Here is a 19,668-nt window from a genome sequence, read left to right as displayed (position 1 = left end):
CATGTTAAGGAGGATTTAGATAAATTGGAATGAGTTCTCAGAAGGGCAGCAATGATGATCAGGGGACAAGAAACTAAGCTCTACAACAGTGGTTCTCAACCTGGGGCACTCCAGATGTGTTGGACTGCATCTCCCAGAATGCCCCAGCTGGCTGGGGCATTCTGGGAGTTGTAGTCCAACACGTCTGGAGCGCCCCAGGTTGAGAAAGGCTGCTCTACAAGGAAAGATTGAAGGAACTGGGTATGTTTAGCCTTGATAAGACTTAGGCCGTAGCTAGACCAGGCTTATATCCCAGGATCATCCCTGTACAAATGACACACAGGGGATCCCAGGAGCAGGCAGGGACGACCCCTCCATTTGCCTGGGATAATCCTTAGGTCTAGCTAAGGCCTGACGGGGGATATGGTGGAACTTTTCAAATACCAAAAGGGTTACGACACAGGAGAGGGACACAACCTGTTTTCTGTCATCCAAGATTGTAGGATATGAAATAACGGGCTTAAGTTACAGAATGTCAGATTTTTGTTGAACATCAGAAAAAAAAGTGTTCTAACAACAGAATCAACTGTTTGATTCTGGAGACGGTGGGCTCTCTGTCACTGGAGGTATTCAAGCAGAGACTTGATAGCCGTCTGCCAGGGATGCTTTAAACTGGATCCCTGTATTGAACAGGGCCTAAATAGACCCTTCCAACTCTAGGATTCTATGAGAAGAATATTCCTGTTGTAGCTTATTCTTGATTTTCTACTAGTACCTTATTCTTGATTTTTTTTTAAAAAAAACTTTTTATTAATCGGTGGCAAAACTTGTAACTTGTTGAAGTGAAATTTTTTGAATGTACATAAATTGCAGTATAGCTACAAAAACAAGGGCTAAATAAAAACAGAACCTTCTCACCTTGCCTGGCCTCCTGCTAGCAGGGCATAGGGTAGGCAGAGGGCTCGCAATCCATAGCATTGTGGCCTAAATTCATGTTTACTTGAATTATAACAGGTATGCTGGAGACAGCTATAGGTAAAAGCTGGGCTTAATGTTTTCCAAAGTGGGAGTCAGCCATTGCCTCTTGTCTTAGAATCTTGGGTGTAACCTTATACTTGCACCACCTAGCACTGACTAATTCATTCAGTGCATTCTCCATCTTGAGGCTGCATCTAAATGCAGACCTCATAGCCACAATATCTAACCTAAGTTTTGTATTTCATTCTCCCCCGCCCCCACCTCCCCTGCTTTTTGTCCCAACCAGCCTGAGGACATGTTCTGGAGAAGCTGAACACTCAATCTTTTGTGACATTCTGATCTGTCCTAATAAAGGCCCAACTGTGGATTTTGGAGTTTTAAATCTGTTGTTATGCATCCAGGACCTTTGGGATTGGACTGGGCTATGATTATTTACATATAAATTATCTCAATGGAAACCTTAAAGAGCTAACAATTGTGTTTCATAGGGAGCAGGAAAATGCCAGTAAACAGCAAAAGGTCACAATTTGCTTAAAAAGCAATCTCCTCTCTTCCCACTGCTGAATGGAAAATACATTGATGGCAAGAGGGGTTAATACAGTCTGCTTGAACTGCCGAGGACAGACTTTTGCTTAATTAATATTAATGAGCTGCCTTAAGAGGTTTCTCGTGACAGCTTTAGGCTGCCCTTCCATTCCTTTTTTTGCAAGTTTGAAAAAACACACACCCTTTAATCAGTTACTGCTGAATCACCATGTCTGTTGGCAGTAACTAAACATGACCCTGGATAGAGCTGGGTGGTGGTGTGTGCTCCACTGACCGACTAAAGTAAGCAGAGCTGGAGTTAATGTGTAAATGTGTTTTGCCTCTTATCAGAGATCAGTTCCCAAAGGTCACTGGAATGATATAGATATCACTGGTGTAGTTGTTACTTTTAACCATGACATCACAGATTTAAAAATAAGCCAGAGACACGCATTCTCAACACTACATCCGGAGTATATCAACGGGAACACATTGTCATGGGTATGAGAATTCAGGAAGCAGGAACACCGTGCCATAATCAGATTGTTTTTTTAAAAAAATACTGAGTTATTTTCTGGTATTTAGGTGGCAGCTGTCAAGAGTTACCTCTCCCATTTTGGGGGGCTCATTTGCTTTTAATATTACCCAGCTGGCCCATCCTCGTTTGTATGCCTCCATCCTGCTGGTCTCCTGTTCCATCTTTCCTATTGAACACCTGTTGATCGGTGACTCAACAAGGTATTATTTTTGTGGTCATTAAGGGTAAGCGATCAGACCATGAAAGAGAAGCCAGCCTCTCAGAAGAAGGACCGTTTCTTTTGCTTCAAGTTGTTTTGAGAAGTGCTGAAGTTGTTATTTTGCTGGCTTAGGCAGAACTTTTTTTTAAAAAAAACAGTAATCTTCATTTATTTATTTTTTGCAACTGCGTGTGTGGGTGCTTTGTTTACCAATTTGAAATGCTGCAACAAATTCTGCGGGATATGTATATTGATCCGGAGTTACTGGCTGAACTGAATGAAGAACAAAAGCATGTCCTCTTCTACAAGATGAGGGAAGAACAGGTCAGGAGATGGAGGGAACGGGAGGAAAAAGCCCATGAGGGAGAGGCTGTGCTGAAGAGGACAGCAAGACTCAAGCAGAGTAAGATTCAGAGGCTTTTCTGACCATTACTGCTCAGTTCCACAGTAATTTTAACGTGTGAATGTCTGTCTATTATATTCTTTATGCTGTTTGCTCCTGATATTGTCCCATAAATCTCAGAGAAGGTGGATGGATGTATTGGTCTTGAACCCAGGCTGCCTAAGTTTAAGCTTAGCTCTCTGGTCGATGCATCACAATGGCTCCAGTCCAGAGAACACAAGAATGGAAATTAAGTTAGCCGTGATTAATTTCTTTCACCTCAATGGGCTTAAGCATGACTCCATCCCATTCCTTGTTTCTAATACTAGACCAGAAACATGGGAGGCTACTGAGCAATAACCACATATAATATAAAATACCAGCATGGGGAGAAACTGGACTCAGGGTGGAAGTTAATTCCCCCACCTCCTTAAATGGTGCCACAAATCCCTCAACATCGTCAAGAACATGATTTCACCTTAATACAAGGAGTTACAGTCCTTACCCAGCAATAAACATAGGAAAGTCTATGAAATTATCAAATGCTTTAGAAAAGTGGGGTAAGAACCAGCAACATGTTAGGGAGGTCGCTACGACCACAGATGTGATATTAAACAGGGTGACCCTATGGAAAGGAGGACAGGGCTCTTGTATCTTTAACAGTTGTATTGAAAAAGAAATTTCAGCAGGTGTCATTTGTATATATGGGGAACCTGGGGAAAATGCCTCTTCATCACAACAGTTAAAGCTGCAGGTGCCCTGCCCTCTTTTAAATCTGGTCACTCTGGTATAGCTCCTGCAGCTTTAATTGTGGTGATGAAGAGGGAATTTCGCCAGGTTCCCCATATATACAAATGACACCTGTTGAAATTCCCTTTTCTATGCAACTGTTAAAGATACAGGAGCCCTGTCCTCCTTCTCATAGGGTCACCCTATATTAAAACACACAGGGAAAATGTTCAGAGAAATGCAGACCCAGCCTATAGATCTCGGCAAGAGTCTAAAATGGCCTATTCACACTAGGACTTGAAGACCTTCCTATATTTCATTCGCAGTGTGAAGGGTATCCCCTGAGAAGAACTTTTGCAGCATTTTTTGCAGTCCCTCCCCAATACTCAAATAAAAGCCTCATTCAGGTGGGTTGATTGGTAGATTTTTGGGGCAGGGGGTACAACGTTGTGAATGCAGCTCTTCTCTGTGTACCAAAACAACATTAAGAGGATGGAAATTGTCTTGTGCTGAAGAGGAACTTAATGCACGCTAACTCCAAGAAATGTAACTGCAACATTTTTATATAGTAATTTGTCACCCTTTTGACAGCTGCATTTCCATATATAAATTATACATTAAACCTATTCTGCTTTTTAGTGCACGGAATTGTTTTCCGGGTAATTAATTTTCTGGTTTACAAAGAATGATGAAAAAGAGGAGAAAATGATCACAAGAAACTCTATACTGTCTGTCTTTCTAATTCTGGATCCATGCACTTCACCTGTGTGCAGTGTTTTATGACAGTTTGCTGCTTCCAAGTTTAGCTATAAGATTTTTTTGCATATGAAAAGTCTTATGGGAGGGTGAATAAAATTAAAAAAAAGCAACAACAATAACCATCCACATTATGATACACATTGTCCCTGTTCAGACAACACGCTAAATCATGAGGATTAAGTGTTTTGATCTAAACATTATGGCTTAGTGTGTTGTATGAACCATTCCTAACCATGGTGGCTACATAACCACAGTTTAAACATGCTCACTAACCACTTGCTGCAAAAGGGTTAGTGGCCTAACCATGGCTTAGTGTGTTGTCTGAACAGGCCCATTCAAGCCAGCCAGATAAACTAGAAAAAGATACTTCTTTGGAGGAAAAATGGGATATATATCTAATTTAAAATACTCAAATAATCCTGGTGACTATCAAGAGTTTTTGGAATGTCACAGGGCCGGTATTATTTTATATGTGTGTTGGAGCCATCACAGGTTACACACCACAGTTGACAAACCTAATTTTTTTGTCCTAGGATATACATCCAGAAAGTATTTCTGCCACCTGAGTTTTGGCAACTGGTTACCGGATCTAGGGTCTTCCTATGAAACTCTCTGGCTCTAATCCAGCTGTAATCACATTTAAACAAGTTACCAATATATGATTAGTAGCATAAGAATGTAGTTCGGAGTGCACATTTCAATACACATTGCAATGTGCTTCCCAATTCAAAGCAATGCTGTGTAAATAGATTCTCTTTGTACTGCACCTGATTTTGGCCTGTTATTCCCAATCAATCAAGTGATGCATATGTCAGACTGTTTACACAAGTAGAGTCCCTTAGCTGGATCAGACTATCTATCTACCCAGAGGCACTGGCTTGGACAAGTATCTCCTGAAATTTAAGAAGTTTGCTTAAACCTTTTGATTTAGACATTGGGGACAATGGGATATTGCCTAGGACCAGGCTTTAAATTAGTTGAATTGTTGGACTCTACTATGCTGTTCCACTATTGTGATTTATATTTTATAACTTTTTAGATGTTTTGCATTTTTCTTCCCAACCCCCCTTTTAAAGTGAATTCCACATCACAACAAAAAACCTAGTGTCCTGGGAGGTAGAATTGAAATTTTAGATATTTATAAAATGAATAATGTATATTTTTAGTGCTTTTGGTAGCCAAATACTATGTTATTGATCAAAGCCTCTGCTTTAACCACATCTCCATTCACTGTCTTCTTAGAAAATTTCTACATCCGTTTCCCCCCAAATATACCTGAATTCTAAATCATGTTTTTATTCTCTATTAAACTGGAAGAAACTTCACTTGTACACCCACATTTTAAGAGTGGGTGAGAGTAAGAATTACCCACCCTCAATGAAGTCCACCCCTGTTTCTTCATGAGATACTGTTCTAAGCATACATCCTAGCCCCCATCTTTACGGTGGTGCTTTGGCGCCGTGAGACGCCTTGCACCCGCACTTGCGTTCCTTCCTGGCATCTGCCTAGGAAGGAAGGCAAGTGCGAATTTTCCAGCCCTGCGCCTCTGGAAAAGTAAAAAAAAAATTTAAAAAAGGGAGGCGAATGGAGCTGTTCCTTCCCCCTTTTAAATTTTTTTATAATCTGTATCTGCAGAGCTTCACCGATACAGATAATAATAATAAAAAATAGGGGGTAGAGAACAAGGCAGCGAAAGGAGAATGCAAGAGGGACTGGGTGAACCACGTCTCCACCCTCTGGCGGCCCGTTCCTCCCCACTCACCCTCATTTCTTTTTATTTTTATTAACTGTATCTGCGGAGCTCTGTAGATATAGATAATAAAAAATTTAAAAGGGAGGGGAGGAATGGTCCATTCCTCTCCTCCCCACTTTTTTTAAAAAAACTTTTCCAGAGGTGTGACCAATCAGGGGGCGCCATGGGCTCCGCTGTCAAAAAAGTCAGGGTAAGTGCCCAAATTTTTTGGAGTGGAGTTTCCAGGGTTTGCCTCCAGATGGCTTCGCAATGGCAGCTGCATCATATGAATGATGTGCCGCTACGTGAAGCCACCCTGGGGCAAACCCTTCAAGCAGACATGCCCGTAATTGGATGAGCAACAGACAGCTTGCTCTCATTCTGCCTCAGGAGAAACTGAATGTCCCCATTAAACCTGATGAAGAGACGGGGCAGAATTAACTGCCCCCTACAAATTGGAAAGAGGCAGGACCTGTACTCTCAGTGAATCATGTTGAGGTGGAGTGGGCAACCTCTTCCATGGATGAGAACTTTGGATCAAGGGAGTCTTTAATTGTTTTATTTATTTATTGTGGCAAATGAGTGTTACATATTCGATATGATCTCAGTAAGCTGTATCACTTTCCCATTTAACAGAAGAAGGGAATAGGATAGAACTTGGCTTCCCAGGATCTCCAGTTTAGGAGCCATCTAAATCACAAGGGTGAGAAGAGCAAGCTGAGAAATTGGCCACACATTATGATCAAAGGTTGATGACAGAGCAAATAGGATCAATAGAGTAGTATCTTTTCCCACAAGGCCACAAGTAGAGCAGCAGCACTGTCCCCAGGTTGCAAAATTACTAGCATCCCCCACACTTGGCTAAAGCTATAAAGTCTAAATGTGCCTGAAGATACGTACAATAGCTACCATACATGAAACAGCTGCTCTTGTTTCATGGGGGCTATCACATGCTGGCCCCAAGGACGTTGTAGAACCATCTGAGGTTCACTGTAATATATTTACTAGGCACTTCCAGAATAAAATCTCTTGCATCCTCCAGGACTTAGACTCAGGCAAGGTATCCAGAGCACAACCTTGTCCAGTTTTTTTGAATGAATTTCAGTTGGTATAGCTCGAGGATGTTGACAAGGTGCTCGGACAGGTTCGTGCAACCAGCTCGGTATTGGATCTTGGCCCCTCTTGGCTAATAAAAGCTAGCAGGGAGGGAACAGCTGGCTGGGCCAGGGAAGTGATTAAGGCTTCTTTGCGAGAGGGAGTAGTCCTGGGCCACCTGAAAGAGGAGGTAGCGAGACCACTCTTGAAGAAATCTTCCCTAGACCTGGAAATTCTTAATAACTATAGGCTGGTGGCAAAAGTTCCATTCCTGGGCAAGGTCCTTGAGTGGGTGGTTAGATGAGACTGATTATCTGGATCCATTTCAGGTGGGTTTCAGGCCCGGTTTTGGCATGGAAAGAGCCTTGGTTGCTCTATATAATGTTCTATGTAAGGAGAAAGACAGGGGGAGTGTGACTTTGTTGATTCTCCTTGATCTCTCTGTGGCTTTCGATGCCATCGACCGTGGTATCCTTCTGGGATGACTGTCTGAGTTGGGAGTGGGAGGTACTGCTCCGCTCCTACTTGGTGGGTCAATTCCAGAAGGTGGTGCTTGGGGAACATTGCTCGGCCCTGTGGATTCTCCAATATGGGGTTCCGCAGGGGTCAGTTTTGTTCCCCATGCTGTTCAACATCTACATGAAACCATTAAGTGTGGTCATCCAGAGTTTTGGAGTGTTGTCATCAGTACGCTGATGACACATTCTCTTTCTCATATTCATCAGGTGAGGCTGAGGATGTGCTGAACCATTGTCTGGCTGCGACAATGGACTGGATGAGGGCTAATAAACTGAAGCTCAATCCAGAGAAGACTACGATGCTGTTAGTGGGTGGTTCTTCTGGCTGGATAGAGGGTGTTCATCCTGTTCTGAATGGGGTTGCACTCCCCCTTGAAGGAGCAGGTTCATAGCTTGGGGGTTCTCCTAGTACCATCTCTGTCCCTTGAGGCTCAGGTGGCCTCGGTGGCATGGAGTGCCTTCTACCAACTTCATTTGGTGGCCCATAGGGTGACCATATTTGGGAAACCAAAAAAGAGGACACCTAGTGTGTGTGGGGGGGGAGCAGCTTTCTGAGTCCTGCAGAAACTACGTTATTCCCCCGCCACCTTAAAGAACCCGATTGGAGTGGAGGAGGGGAAAGGATTTCATTCTGCACCACCACCATCCACTCCAATTGGGGCCTTTTCTATAACGTCCACGAATGACCCACTTTCCCCTTTAAGACCTCAACTGGAGCTCGGGGTGGGGGAATGATGTGCCTCAAGAAAGCATGTCATTCCCTCCTGCCATGCTAATGGCAGCCTTAAAGGGGAAGGTGTGTCATTCCAGGACATTATTGAAAATTATAGAAAATCCCCCCTGACACCATGGAAAGAACAAAAACCAGGACAAATCCGGGGAAATCCTGACAGTTGGTCACCCTAGTGGCCCAGCTATGCCCCTGTCCGGAGAGGGATAACCTGGCTTCAGTTGTCTATGCTCTGGTAACCTCCAAGTTAGATAACTGCAATTCACTCTATGTGGGGCTGCCTTTGAAGATGGTTCAGAAGCTGCAGCTGGTGAAAAATGTGGTGGCCAGATTGATAATGGGGACCAGGTTTGAACATATAAGACTGACGTTGCATTGGCTGCCTGCATGTTTCTGAGCTGGATTCAAGGTGCTGGTTCTAACCTATAAAGCTTTACACAGCTTGGGACCACAATACCTGATGGAACGCCTCTCCCGACATGAACCTACCTATATACTATGCTCAACATCTAAGGTCCTCCTCTGGGTGCCTACTCCGAGGGAGGCTTGGAAGTCAGCAAAAAGGGAGAGGGCCTTCTCGGTGGTGCCCCCCCTCCCATTATGGAATGATCTCCCCGATGCAGCCTGCCTGGTGCCAACATTGCTATCTTTTCAGTGCTAGGTCAAGACTTTTCTCTTCTCCCAGGCATTTAACAGCATGTGTTGAGTTTTAATCGATCCCATATATGTTTTTAGATTTGGCTGGCAGCTCACTGTTGTTTCTAGATGTACTTTGTGTATATTGTCTGTTTTACGTTTTTATGGTTTTAAGTTTTGTATATCATTTTTAATGTTTTAAACTTTTGTAAACCGCCCGGAGAGCTTTGGCTATGGGGCTGTATAGAAATGCTAATAATAATAATAATAATAATAATAATAATAATAATAATAATATCACCACTGTGCAGGAGCTATTGGCTTAAGACACTGACGTGACATTCAGTTGTACATGACCTGGACGCTTGTGCCAAAATAGCAGAATCGTCAAGAATTAGCCACTTGCCTCTGTCATCAGAGCATTTGTGTTATTCAATTATGGATAATGCATTCTTTCATCAACTGTAAAAAAAACACCCACCTGACCCTAAGTAGTGATAATGTAAAATCCCACTTCCAAGAGGATCAAAACACCTTGATTGATGTGAAGAGAACTACTGTTCTGGAAAATAATCTTGTGGAATTTAGCAGCATCTGGCTGTGCTCCTTTGATTACCTAAAAGGTGGAAGCTGTCTGAGAGAACATCTTCCCTCTATATGAATGTTTCCATTATATGTAGTCACGGGTGGGAGACCATTTCAGAACACATGTCGAGCAGTGTTGCAGACCACACATGATTATGCCTCAGAAATTTTTAAATTTGGATCTCAACATTGGTATGTATTTAAATTTCGGTGCAAAAATACGGTTTAGTTTGTGGGATTTGTGACCTAGTTTGTAATCTACATAGTGGTCTGCACAGTGAATGCCACCTGTTAGGCCACAAGCATTAGCAATTTTAGGAATGTAGGAAGCCGCCTTATACATAGTCAGGCTATTTGTCCATCAGTATTGTCTATTCTGGCTGGCTGCAGCCTTCCACATCCCTGGCAGAAGATCTCCTGGTGCCCCGATCTTTTTTAACTGGAGAAGCCAGGGATTAGGCCAGGGATCTTCTACATGCAATGCCGATGATCTATCCTTGATATATGGTCCTCCCCAATTTTCTGTTCTTATTCTTCTAATTATGTATTCATCACATTGGTATCCTACCTTTCTTCCAATGATCTCAGGAAAAGGTACCCAGGGTGATCCCTTTTTATGATCACAACAGCATTGTGAGGTAGGCTAGGCTAAGAGGTAGTGGCTGGCTCAAGACCACTCAGGGTGTTTCATAGATGAGTGGTGTATGCCACCTCCCTCTACTCCAGGGGTGCTGAACCTCTGGCCCGTGGGTCAAATCTCTCCCCCCCCCCAAATTCCCAATTGGCCCACAGCAGCAGCTTGCAGCAGAGTGAGGATATTATTATTATTATTATTATTATTATTATTATTATAGCACCAACAATGTACTTGGTGCTGTACAGAATATACAAATAAAACAACAATACTCTGCCTAGACGCTTACAGTCTAAAATCACATTAAAACATATGAAGGGGGGAAGGGGTTACACAAAACAGAAATAAAGGAATAATCATAGCAATGAGAACAGTAAATCGGGCTAAAATACCAAAAGCGATGGAAATCAGATGAGTTTTCAAACGCGTTTTAAAAACTAAGATGGAACTCGTAGTTCGTAGATAAAAGGATAGAATCAGAAAAAAATATGTGAGAGAAGAGACTGTATCACACAGAGTATAGCAAAAGCTACAAAAGTAGGAGTGAGAGAAGTTAATTTCAGATACATTGAATGTCTCACTTGTTCTTTATTTCAGTGATTTTAACAGTAAGCTGTTGTGTAGAACAGGTTTGTCTTAATTGTGTGCTGTAAAACCAGACATGGGACCAAGGCTATGTTTGGGTGGTCAGCCCCCCTTGGTGCTGGACACGGCCCCTGGGGTTGGACATATTGGTGGGCACACCCCCTTGGGGGCCGACCATATTGTCCTCCTTTTTGGTTTCCAAAATATGGTCATCCCACCATTGGGCCTTCTCTAGAGGCCCATCTGCCCTTCCACTGGCCTCACCCCTTTTCCCCTGGTGGGCAGATTTTTGGTGGTTTCTTGGCTTTTGCAGGCTGTCCTTCTTCCGCCCCAGTCTGAAAGGTTGAAATGCCACTCCAAAGGGATTGGCAGTAAGAGCTATAAGTTGGTATTTTGGACACGCTGCTTTTGCCTTCAGCCCTGCTCATCCCTGGAATGCAGCCCGCAAGAGCTTCTTCAAAGTTTGTTGGCTGCCTCTCATGCTCAAAGAGGTTAACCCTGAATTCATCCAAGTCTAATGCTCTGTACCACAGAGGCCTAAACACAGAAATCTTGAGTCTATGGTCTTTGCCACTGGTCTTACTTTATCCTCTGACTCACTGGGTTGCAAAAGTGCACATTTTGAACTCCAATTAGACCCACTGGATTAACAGGCATTAGGACAAGTCCCGTTTTCTTTTAAAACAGAAGGACAAAGGTCTTTCCTTGTTCATTCATTTCAAGTCTGCTGTGGTGCCATCGTTGCCAGCATCAATGTTGTCCTTTCCCAACCTGAATGTTATTTATTATTGTTTATAAAGCTTGTTAGCATTTCCTCTATAAAATGCCCCAAAAGATGTACAATGAAACAAAGAATTAAAACGACGTATCTCTTAAAAACAAACATTTCAAGCCAGCAGCAGTTTAAAACCAGAATCTATAAAACAGTGATATAAAATCAGCCTCAACTCCATCTGACAATACTCTTAAAAGCCTTTGCTGAATAAACCTCTTTTTACTTGCTGGGGAAAATAGTACAAGCATGGACCCAGGCACATTAGGAGTCTGTTCCATGGCAGGGTGGACCAGAAAGCTCTACTCTGTGCCCTCATAGTACTAACTTTGAGCAAGGCCCCAGTTGCTGATCTGTTTTTGGTCTCCCAGATCTTTTTTGTCGTTATAACCCTAAAATTGTTAGCAGCAAAAGAAATGAACAATGAATGCAAGACTGAGGAAGAAGTGTGTGTCCATATCATAGGGCTGCCTTTGAAAACGGTCCGGCAGCTTCAACTTGTACAAAACAGGGCAGCCCGTTTACTACCAGGGACTGGCCAACAAGATCACATTATGCCAGTCCTTTTACAACTTCATTGGCTGCCAGTCCAGGTACGGGCCTGATTCAAAGTGCTGGTATTGACATTTAAAGCCCTAAACGGTTTGGGGCCAGGTTATTTGAAGGAACGCCTCCTCCCGTATGTACCTGCCTGGACCTTAAGATCATCTACAGGGGCCCTTCTCCATGAGCCCCTGCCAAAGGAAGTGAGGCAGGTGGCTACTAGGAGGAGGGCTTTCTCCGCTGTGGCACCCTGGTTGTGGAATGATCTCCCCAGAGAGGTCCGCCTGGCTCCTACACTGTACTCCTTTCGTCGCCAGCTGAAGACTTTATTTTCTCAGTATTTTAACACTTAATTTTAACTTAAATTTAAATTTTATTGTTCTAACTCTGTATTTTAATCATATATCAATTTTGCTGCGTGGTTTTATCCTGGTTGCGCTTTTTATACTGTATTTTGTATTTGTGCTTTTAACCTGTTGGTTGTTTTATTATGGTTTTAATTTTTGTGAACCGCCCAGAGAGCTTCGGCTATTGGGCGGCATAAAAATGTAATAAATAAATAAATATCCTAACAACAGCCACCTGGCACTCTTAGGCCTAATCTATACCAAGCAGGATATTCCATTATCAAAGCGGTATGAAAGCAGTATATATATAAGGCAGGAGCCACACTACTGCTTTATAGTGGTACTGAAGTGTTCTGACAACTGTCGGGGCCCATTGACACATCTACACCAAGCAGGATATAGCACTATGAAAGTGGTATGAAAGCATTATATGATAAGTGTCGTGGGCCCCAACTGTTGTCAGTGCACTTCAATACCCCTATAAAGCAGTAGTGTGGCTCCTGCCTTTTATATACTGCTTTCATACTGCTTTCATAGTGAGTAACCTGCTGGGAATACATCATACTTTGGTACATTCTCTACAGGGAGATCCAACAGTTTGTTTATATATTGATTATTCAATTGCACCCTGCTTTCCTGACAGTTACTGGCCCATCGACAATCCCCGTTGGAGGGCCCCTGGCCAGCACTCACTTCCCAGTCTTGCCCCCTGGGCTTAATCTGCACCACTTCCCAGAGGGAGGAGACAAGGCATGTAGAGGTTGCAACTTCTCCTTGCACCTCTCATGGGCTGCTCACTAGTTGGAGGCAGCAGGAGAAGATGCACCAACAGAAAGGGCCAAGGCCAGGAAGCTCTAGCCTCAGACACCAGTCCTGCTCCTTGGCTTACAATCAAGATTAATAGCACCAAAAAACTAGTTCCTCCTAGGTGAAGACTTTCCTTTTTTTAAAGACCATTGACAGCAGTTTGTTTATTTGTTATTTATTTATTTATTGCATTTGTATACCGCCCCATAGCCGAAGCTCTCTGGGTGGTTCACATAAGATAAAACATTTATGAACTACTAATACTAAATTCTGAGGTCTCTAATATTTTCACTATATATTTAAAATTTCACATTCTTCAATAAGAACTAGGAATACGTTGACATATATTTAAAACAGGACCATTATTGGGGTTTCTTTCTTTTGCCTATAGAAGACCATTAAGATAATCATTTCACTATTGTTTGGTGCCAGGAAAAATACTAACTGGTACTAAGAAGCAAAACCAAATGAAAGAAGTAGGCCACGTCATATTGAAATAGCACTTGTTTGTGACTAGATATGAGAATAATAATCATTCTTGTGTAAGGACAATAATTTTATCACATTCAGATTTATATTGATTTTTATATTGGATGTTACTCTTCTGAGTTTTTATCATTTGATTTTACATTACTTCGATTTTTAGCAGAATATTAGATTCATTAACGAATCCAATTAAGGTATTTCCCCCATGCCCTGGATTTTCATCAGGATTTGTGTCTGTTTTCCATTTCTTTTTTTATTTTATGAGATCATTTTTCAACTATGATTTTGAAAATGTTGTTTAATGCTCTTCAGATGGAAGCGGACATGTGATTTTTCATTCTCCCGGTAGTCCATTTATTAGTTTGGTTGAAATAGGATGACATGAGGTACTTTCTAGTTGGCATGCAGACATCTCTGAAATATACAAAACCAGGTCTTGGAGCTGACAGCATAGCAGCAATGAGATTTCAGAATGTTTGGGGCCCTGAAGAGCTGAAATTGAAGGACAAGTTGTAGGATGCAAGAGAACATCGGAGTGCAATTGCTTGCTCTGATACTTATTTGTTGTGAGCTGCTGCACTTAGGGTTAAAATGGAAATTGTGTGTTGTCTTTATCCTTGAAACTCTTGATGGAAACAACAACATTAAATAACATCTGCCATTGCGCCAATGGGGCACTTATGCCATAGCTAGACGGGGTGATATCCCAGGGATCCCAGGAGCAGGGAGGGATGATCCCTCCTTTTCCCTGGGATATGGCCCTACAGTTGTAGCCCTCTTTTTCTGTGGTCTTGGGATGATCCCAAGACTGTCGAACATGTGGGCAAGCATCACAATTTGTCCTGGCTCCTTGTGGTTACTTGTGAGGAGCTGGGAACCGTGCACGGGGCACAGAGCTACTCAGGAGCTCTGTGGCCATCGGGGGTGGGGAGCAGAGAAACTATGTTTTTTAAAGAAACCTACTTTTCAGTGCACGAGCACTCGTGTACTCCTTCTGTTTTTTTAAAAAAACCAAAACGGTGGGCGTGACATCCTCTCTCTCCAAGATCATTGCACGTTGCGTGTAAACAGAGGGGGAGATCTTGTGATAACAATATCGTGAGATCCTCACCCCTCCGTCATGCCAGACCCATAGATCTAGCTGAAACCTTATCTTATTTTATTTATTACATTTTTATACCACCCAATAGCCGAAGCTCTCTGGGCGTTTCACAAAAATTAAAACCATAATAAAACCAGTCTAAAAACACAAATACAAAATACAGTATGAGAAGCACAACCAAGATAAAACCACGCAGCAGAAATTGATATAAGATTAAAATACAGAGTTAGAACAGTAAAATTTAAATTTAAGTTAAAATTAAGTGTTAAAATACGGAGAGAATAAAAAGGTCTTCAGCTGGCGACGAAAGGTCTTCAGCTGGCGACCTCTCTGGGGAGCTGATTCCACAGCCGGGGTGCCACAGTGGAGAAAGCTCTCTTCCTAGTAGCCACCTGCCTCACTTCCTTTGGCAGCCACCAAGACGGTCCTCTCTTGTGTTGTCATAAAACATGCTTCTCATGCCAGGACAAACCCCACTTCAAGTGACGCCCTGAAGTATGTGGAACCTCTGGCTCGCATCCTATCACCAGTTTCCTGTACTGAGGAGATTGCATTATCTTCATCCTTGGATTCTGAGGACTCCACCCCAGAAACCTTAGTTGAACTTCAATCTCCCCCCCCCCCCCCCATGTCATTGGTGCCAACACTTACTAAAACGGTCAACATACTGCCACTGGGAGCTGTCCAAGGTCCTGCACATGACTGAATTCCTGGTTGCTCTGGACCTTCTGCTTAGGCCTGAACTCTTAATTGAATGCCAACTCAGGCCTGGAGTCCAACCTGGTCATACCTCCAGGAGCGAGATAGAGATAGTCCCTGATGCTGCCTCCATCAACAGCTATGAAATCTGGTGAAAAACAGCTTTCTTTCCTAATAATTCCAGACAGTCAGAGAATACCCAGATTTACATTTTCCCAGCCACTTGCTTCACATTGACATGTAAAGCAAATAGAAAGGTTCGAACAACTGGAATCTGAGAAATGGCTGAAGGAACTTGGTGGCAAAGGGGGACAGAAAAGTCAGTATAGCAGCTGGAGAGAGTTGAACCTACTGGGTGAAGAACCTGGCCAGTGCTCCTTTCATTTCCCAACGGCTGGGTGCCTGCAAAGTAAGAAATAGTACCTCAGGTTTGTTATGTGGTAGAAGCTAAGTGCAGGGGTTGAATTCACTTGTTGGCTATCTGGATTATAGAAATGTCAAAGCAGAGTGACACACTGAGGAGATGAGATAAGATTTTCTGGAGCCATGTTTATTCATTCTTTTTTAGTTATTACATGTCTATATCTCCCAATAGCTGAAGTTCTCTGGGTGATTCACAAAGCAATACTTAAAAATCATACAATACAATAACATAGTAAAACATGATATAAAAGCCTTCCATTTCAAACAGACTAAAACCAAAGAAGTAACCAAGATAAAAGCCAGCAGCAGTGTAAGATCTAAAAATGCACCGACACAATTTTTAAAACAGAAGGACCAAAAAGCCTAGGAAGTTGGAGAGGTCTTCACCTGTCACCTAAAAAACCACAATATAGGTGCCAGTTGAACCTGTCTGAGGAGAGCATTCCACAACGGGAGTGCTACCACTGAAAAAGGCCCTCTCCTTTTTTCTTTTCTTTTTTTTTACTTTTAATATAATTTTTATTATTTAACAACAACACATAATAAATCATATACATACATAACACAACATTCCTCTTATTTCTTAGCTATACATTCTACTTCTTAACTAATTCACATTAATAAGTGCCCCCTCCCCCACCCTCGGGATCTTATTCTAGTTTCCAAAATTACATTGAATCTTCTGGCAGTGTTCTTCCTCTCCCTTTTAACAATACATGTTCTAGGAACAATTTCCATATCTCTTCAAAATCATTGTTTTTTATTATCTCCCTTCTAAATCTAATATTACATGTTAATTTATCATTTATAGCAATATCCCATATTTCTTTATACCAATCTTCTATATCATAATCTTGAACCTTCCAATTTCTGGATATCATTAACCTTGCAGCTGTTAACAGGTTCATTATTAATTCTTTTTCCATCTGGTTACATTTAAGATTTCTATACATTGATAACAATGCTACACTTGGTGTTTCTTCTAAATCCATTCCAGTTATTTCATTTATTTCTTTATACACCATTTTCCATAATTTTTGTACATGTTCACAATTCCACCACATATGTATATACGTTCCTTTCTCCTGACATCCTCTCCAACAAAGTAACGAGTTCTCTTTATTTATTAAGTTTAATTTTATTGGAGTTAGATACCATCTCCAAATTATCTTATAATATTTTTCTTTTATCCTTACATATTTTTCAACACTCTTTGTTTCCATATCCTCCCCCAGTACGGTTGCTTTATTTTCTCATTCAAATCTGTTTCCCATACCATCCTAACAGAATCTTCTTGAGTTTCCATTTCCAATAATATCTTATATATTTCACTCATTAATCCTTTTATCGATTTATTTTCTTCTTTTTCTTTCTCTTTTTGTAAGATCAAATCCTCAAATTTAGTATTCTTTCTGCAATCTCTATTATCCTTTAGCCATTTTTTGGTCCATTGTTCCATTTGGATACAATTGAACCATGATATATTTCCCCCTTTTAATTTTTCTTTTATTTCTTCCTTAGTTCCCATCTTCTCCATCCAATCTCTTATTTGAAGTACTTTCTCACCTTTTAATTTCTTTACCAATCCCTCTTTTAAATTTTCAGGAAACTCCCTCATTACCACCACCGGTGTTATTGGGGAAATGACTGGAACCAATTTCCTTTTAGGAAAGGCCCTCTCCTAAGTAGCCATGTACCTTACCTCATTCTGGGAATCACCTCAAAAAGGGCCTCTGAGGATGAGCTTAGGATCCAGATAAGTATACATGGAAAGAGACAATACTTCATGTTGGGCCCATCAAAGAAGGCACACAGAACAAGTGAGAGTATCTGTTATTATATAGGTGGGCAGCCTCTGGTCCATGGGCCTAATTTGTCTCATGGAAGTTGCCCATCTGGCTTGTGGAAGGAGGTGTGGGCTCCTTCTCAAGCCATGCCCCCCTTGTCTGGAGACTATGAGAGGCTTGAGAAGAGGAGGGGAGAGAGCCTTTGATCTGTGACTGGAGGTTTGTCTGCCCTGCATCCTCTCCCCAATGCAGAAGGTAAGGGGCAGGTGAACAACCCCTATGGCCAATGTGCCAGGTGGATGATCCATCCAGTGTTTTGGTCAGGGTTGTCTTTGCTGTGCTTGTGCTTTCAATCTGCTTACATTGGCCCCAGTTCCCAGCCAATCATCCACTTTGAATGTCGGCTGGAAACCAAATGACGTTGGGTGTGTGGCTATACCCCCCTGACATCATTTGGCCCATGGAGGGTCAGGGTGGAGAATCATCTAGCTCCCCTTGATTTATTACAACCACTTCTTTTTTGCAAATGCTGGAAGGAAATTTGGGAGTTTTAATATTGGGTGCCTTTGTCTTCTGTCTGACAAAACGAGGAACCAAGAAGTTAAAACAGACATATGGTCATCATTCTCTGCCTCCCTTCTGTTTGGAATGAATGACATCCATTAAGCTCTGAAAATCTGTGAGGCCATATACTACAGGGCCATTCCATGTGTTATTTTGGAACCTATTCCCGGCCATGTTAATAGCGTTATTTATGAATGGCATGCATGTATACAAATTGCACTTTCCCAGGAAAAGCCTTGTAAGCAAGACCAGAGCTTTTTCCAGGGCACTGCTTTGCAGGTATTTTACCAGCAAGGGTCATAATTTATACATGTGTGAGTCGATCTTCAATAATGCTGTGTGTACTTTGTACACAGAAATAGGTTCCCTGATAGGGAAAATAAAAATGAATTAGCCCTAAGACATGTCTTTTATAATACAACTCACCTAGCAACCTTAACTCCAAAGGTTCCATAGGCTGCAATGGGATGATTTTGCAAGTATTCATAAATGTTTTCTATTGAAAGAAAATGTTATAGGCAAAATGTTGGGCAAAAATGAATGGCCAAACCTATAAGAGAGGGGTAAGCAACTTGGTGTCCTTCAAATGTTCTCCCATAATCCCCAATAACTGGTAAATTTAGCTGGGGCTTATGGGACTTGTAATTTGAAAACATCTGCCCACAACTGCTGTAGGAGTTGGAAAAAAGGCATTTTGAATCAGGAGCAAAAAACCCCTAACTGAATTTCCAGCGAGGAGGAATGAGGTGGGGTGGGGATTATTACTTTTTTCTTCTTTTTTGGAGTATCTGGGGTGTTACAAACTGAACAAGGTGCAACATTGACATTAAATGTCATGTAAAATGTCAAACATTATTAAAATCATGTTCAATTATGTAGTATTATCAAGATGGAGAGCCAGATACATCCAGGAACTCAAATTCGGATTTGAGCACAGTTTTTTGGGGGGAAAGTTTCATGTTCCTGAACTTGTGTTCAGGACCATGTTCGCTTTTACACTTCAGTCTGTGGCAGGGGTGAGTGCACATCTGGGCGCACACTTCTAAAAAAGGTGCACCCAAATGCACACTTTCCCTGCTCAAACAAACAAAAAAGCTCACAGTCGAACATGAAAACGGGACAAAGTAAGCTACGATGGGTCTGAAAATCCGTCCCTAACTATTACTGCTGATGGTGGTGGGAAATAAAATTGCAAACCAGACACGTGACATTGGAAGCAACATCTGACACTTTTCCCCTCTTCAGAGTGGGAATACCTTGGACAGTGAGAACTTTAATTTCATCAACAACTCTCTTAAACTCACTATTGGTTTATTGGGAGGAGGGAGATCTATCGAAGCAGCGAAGCTCACATCCATTTCGCACATAAGCCCTATTCAGGTGTTATATTGTGTCAAAATTCACCACAAGAGCTGGAATAGGGCTGTGCTGGTTAGCCCTGTCCATACAGTGCTAACCATGTACATTGATGGTGCTATATAAATAAATAATAATAATAAGTGCGTAGGCTTCCACACAGTTTGGAAGACTGCGT

The 19,668-nt window shown here is 41.9% G+C and overlaps 1 protein-coding gene across 1 annotated transcript in view; it reads left to right on the top strand.

Moving 5' to 3' along the window:
• The first annotated feature begins 2,348 nt into the window (after window positions 1-2,348).
• Window positions 2,349-19,668, top strand: part of SH2D4B (SH2 domain containing 4B) — a 135,722-nt gene continuing 118,402 nt past the window's right edge. Inside the window, exon 1 of the mRNA XM_063131661.1 lies at window positions 2,349-2,622. Coding sequence (XP_062987731.1) covers window positions 2,439-2,622 — 184 coding nt within the window. The 5' untranslated portion in view covers window positions 2,349-2,438. The remainder of the gene's footprint in view (window positions 2,623-19,668) is intronic.

This window comes from Elgaria multicarinata, chromosome 8 (genome assembly GCF_023053635.1).
Source record: "Elgaria multicarinata webbii isolate HBS135686 ecotype San Diego chromosome 8, rElgMul1.1.pri, whole genome shotgun sequence".
NCBI lineage: Eukaryota > Metazoa > Chordata > Lepidosauria > Squamata > Anguidae > Elgaria > Elgaria multicarinata.
This window is presented reverse-complemented; position numbering and strand designations above follow the sequence as displayed.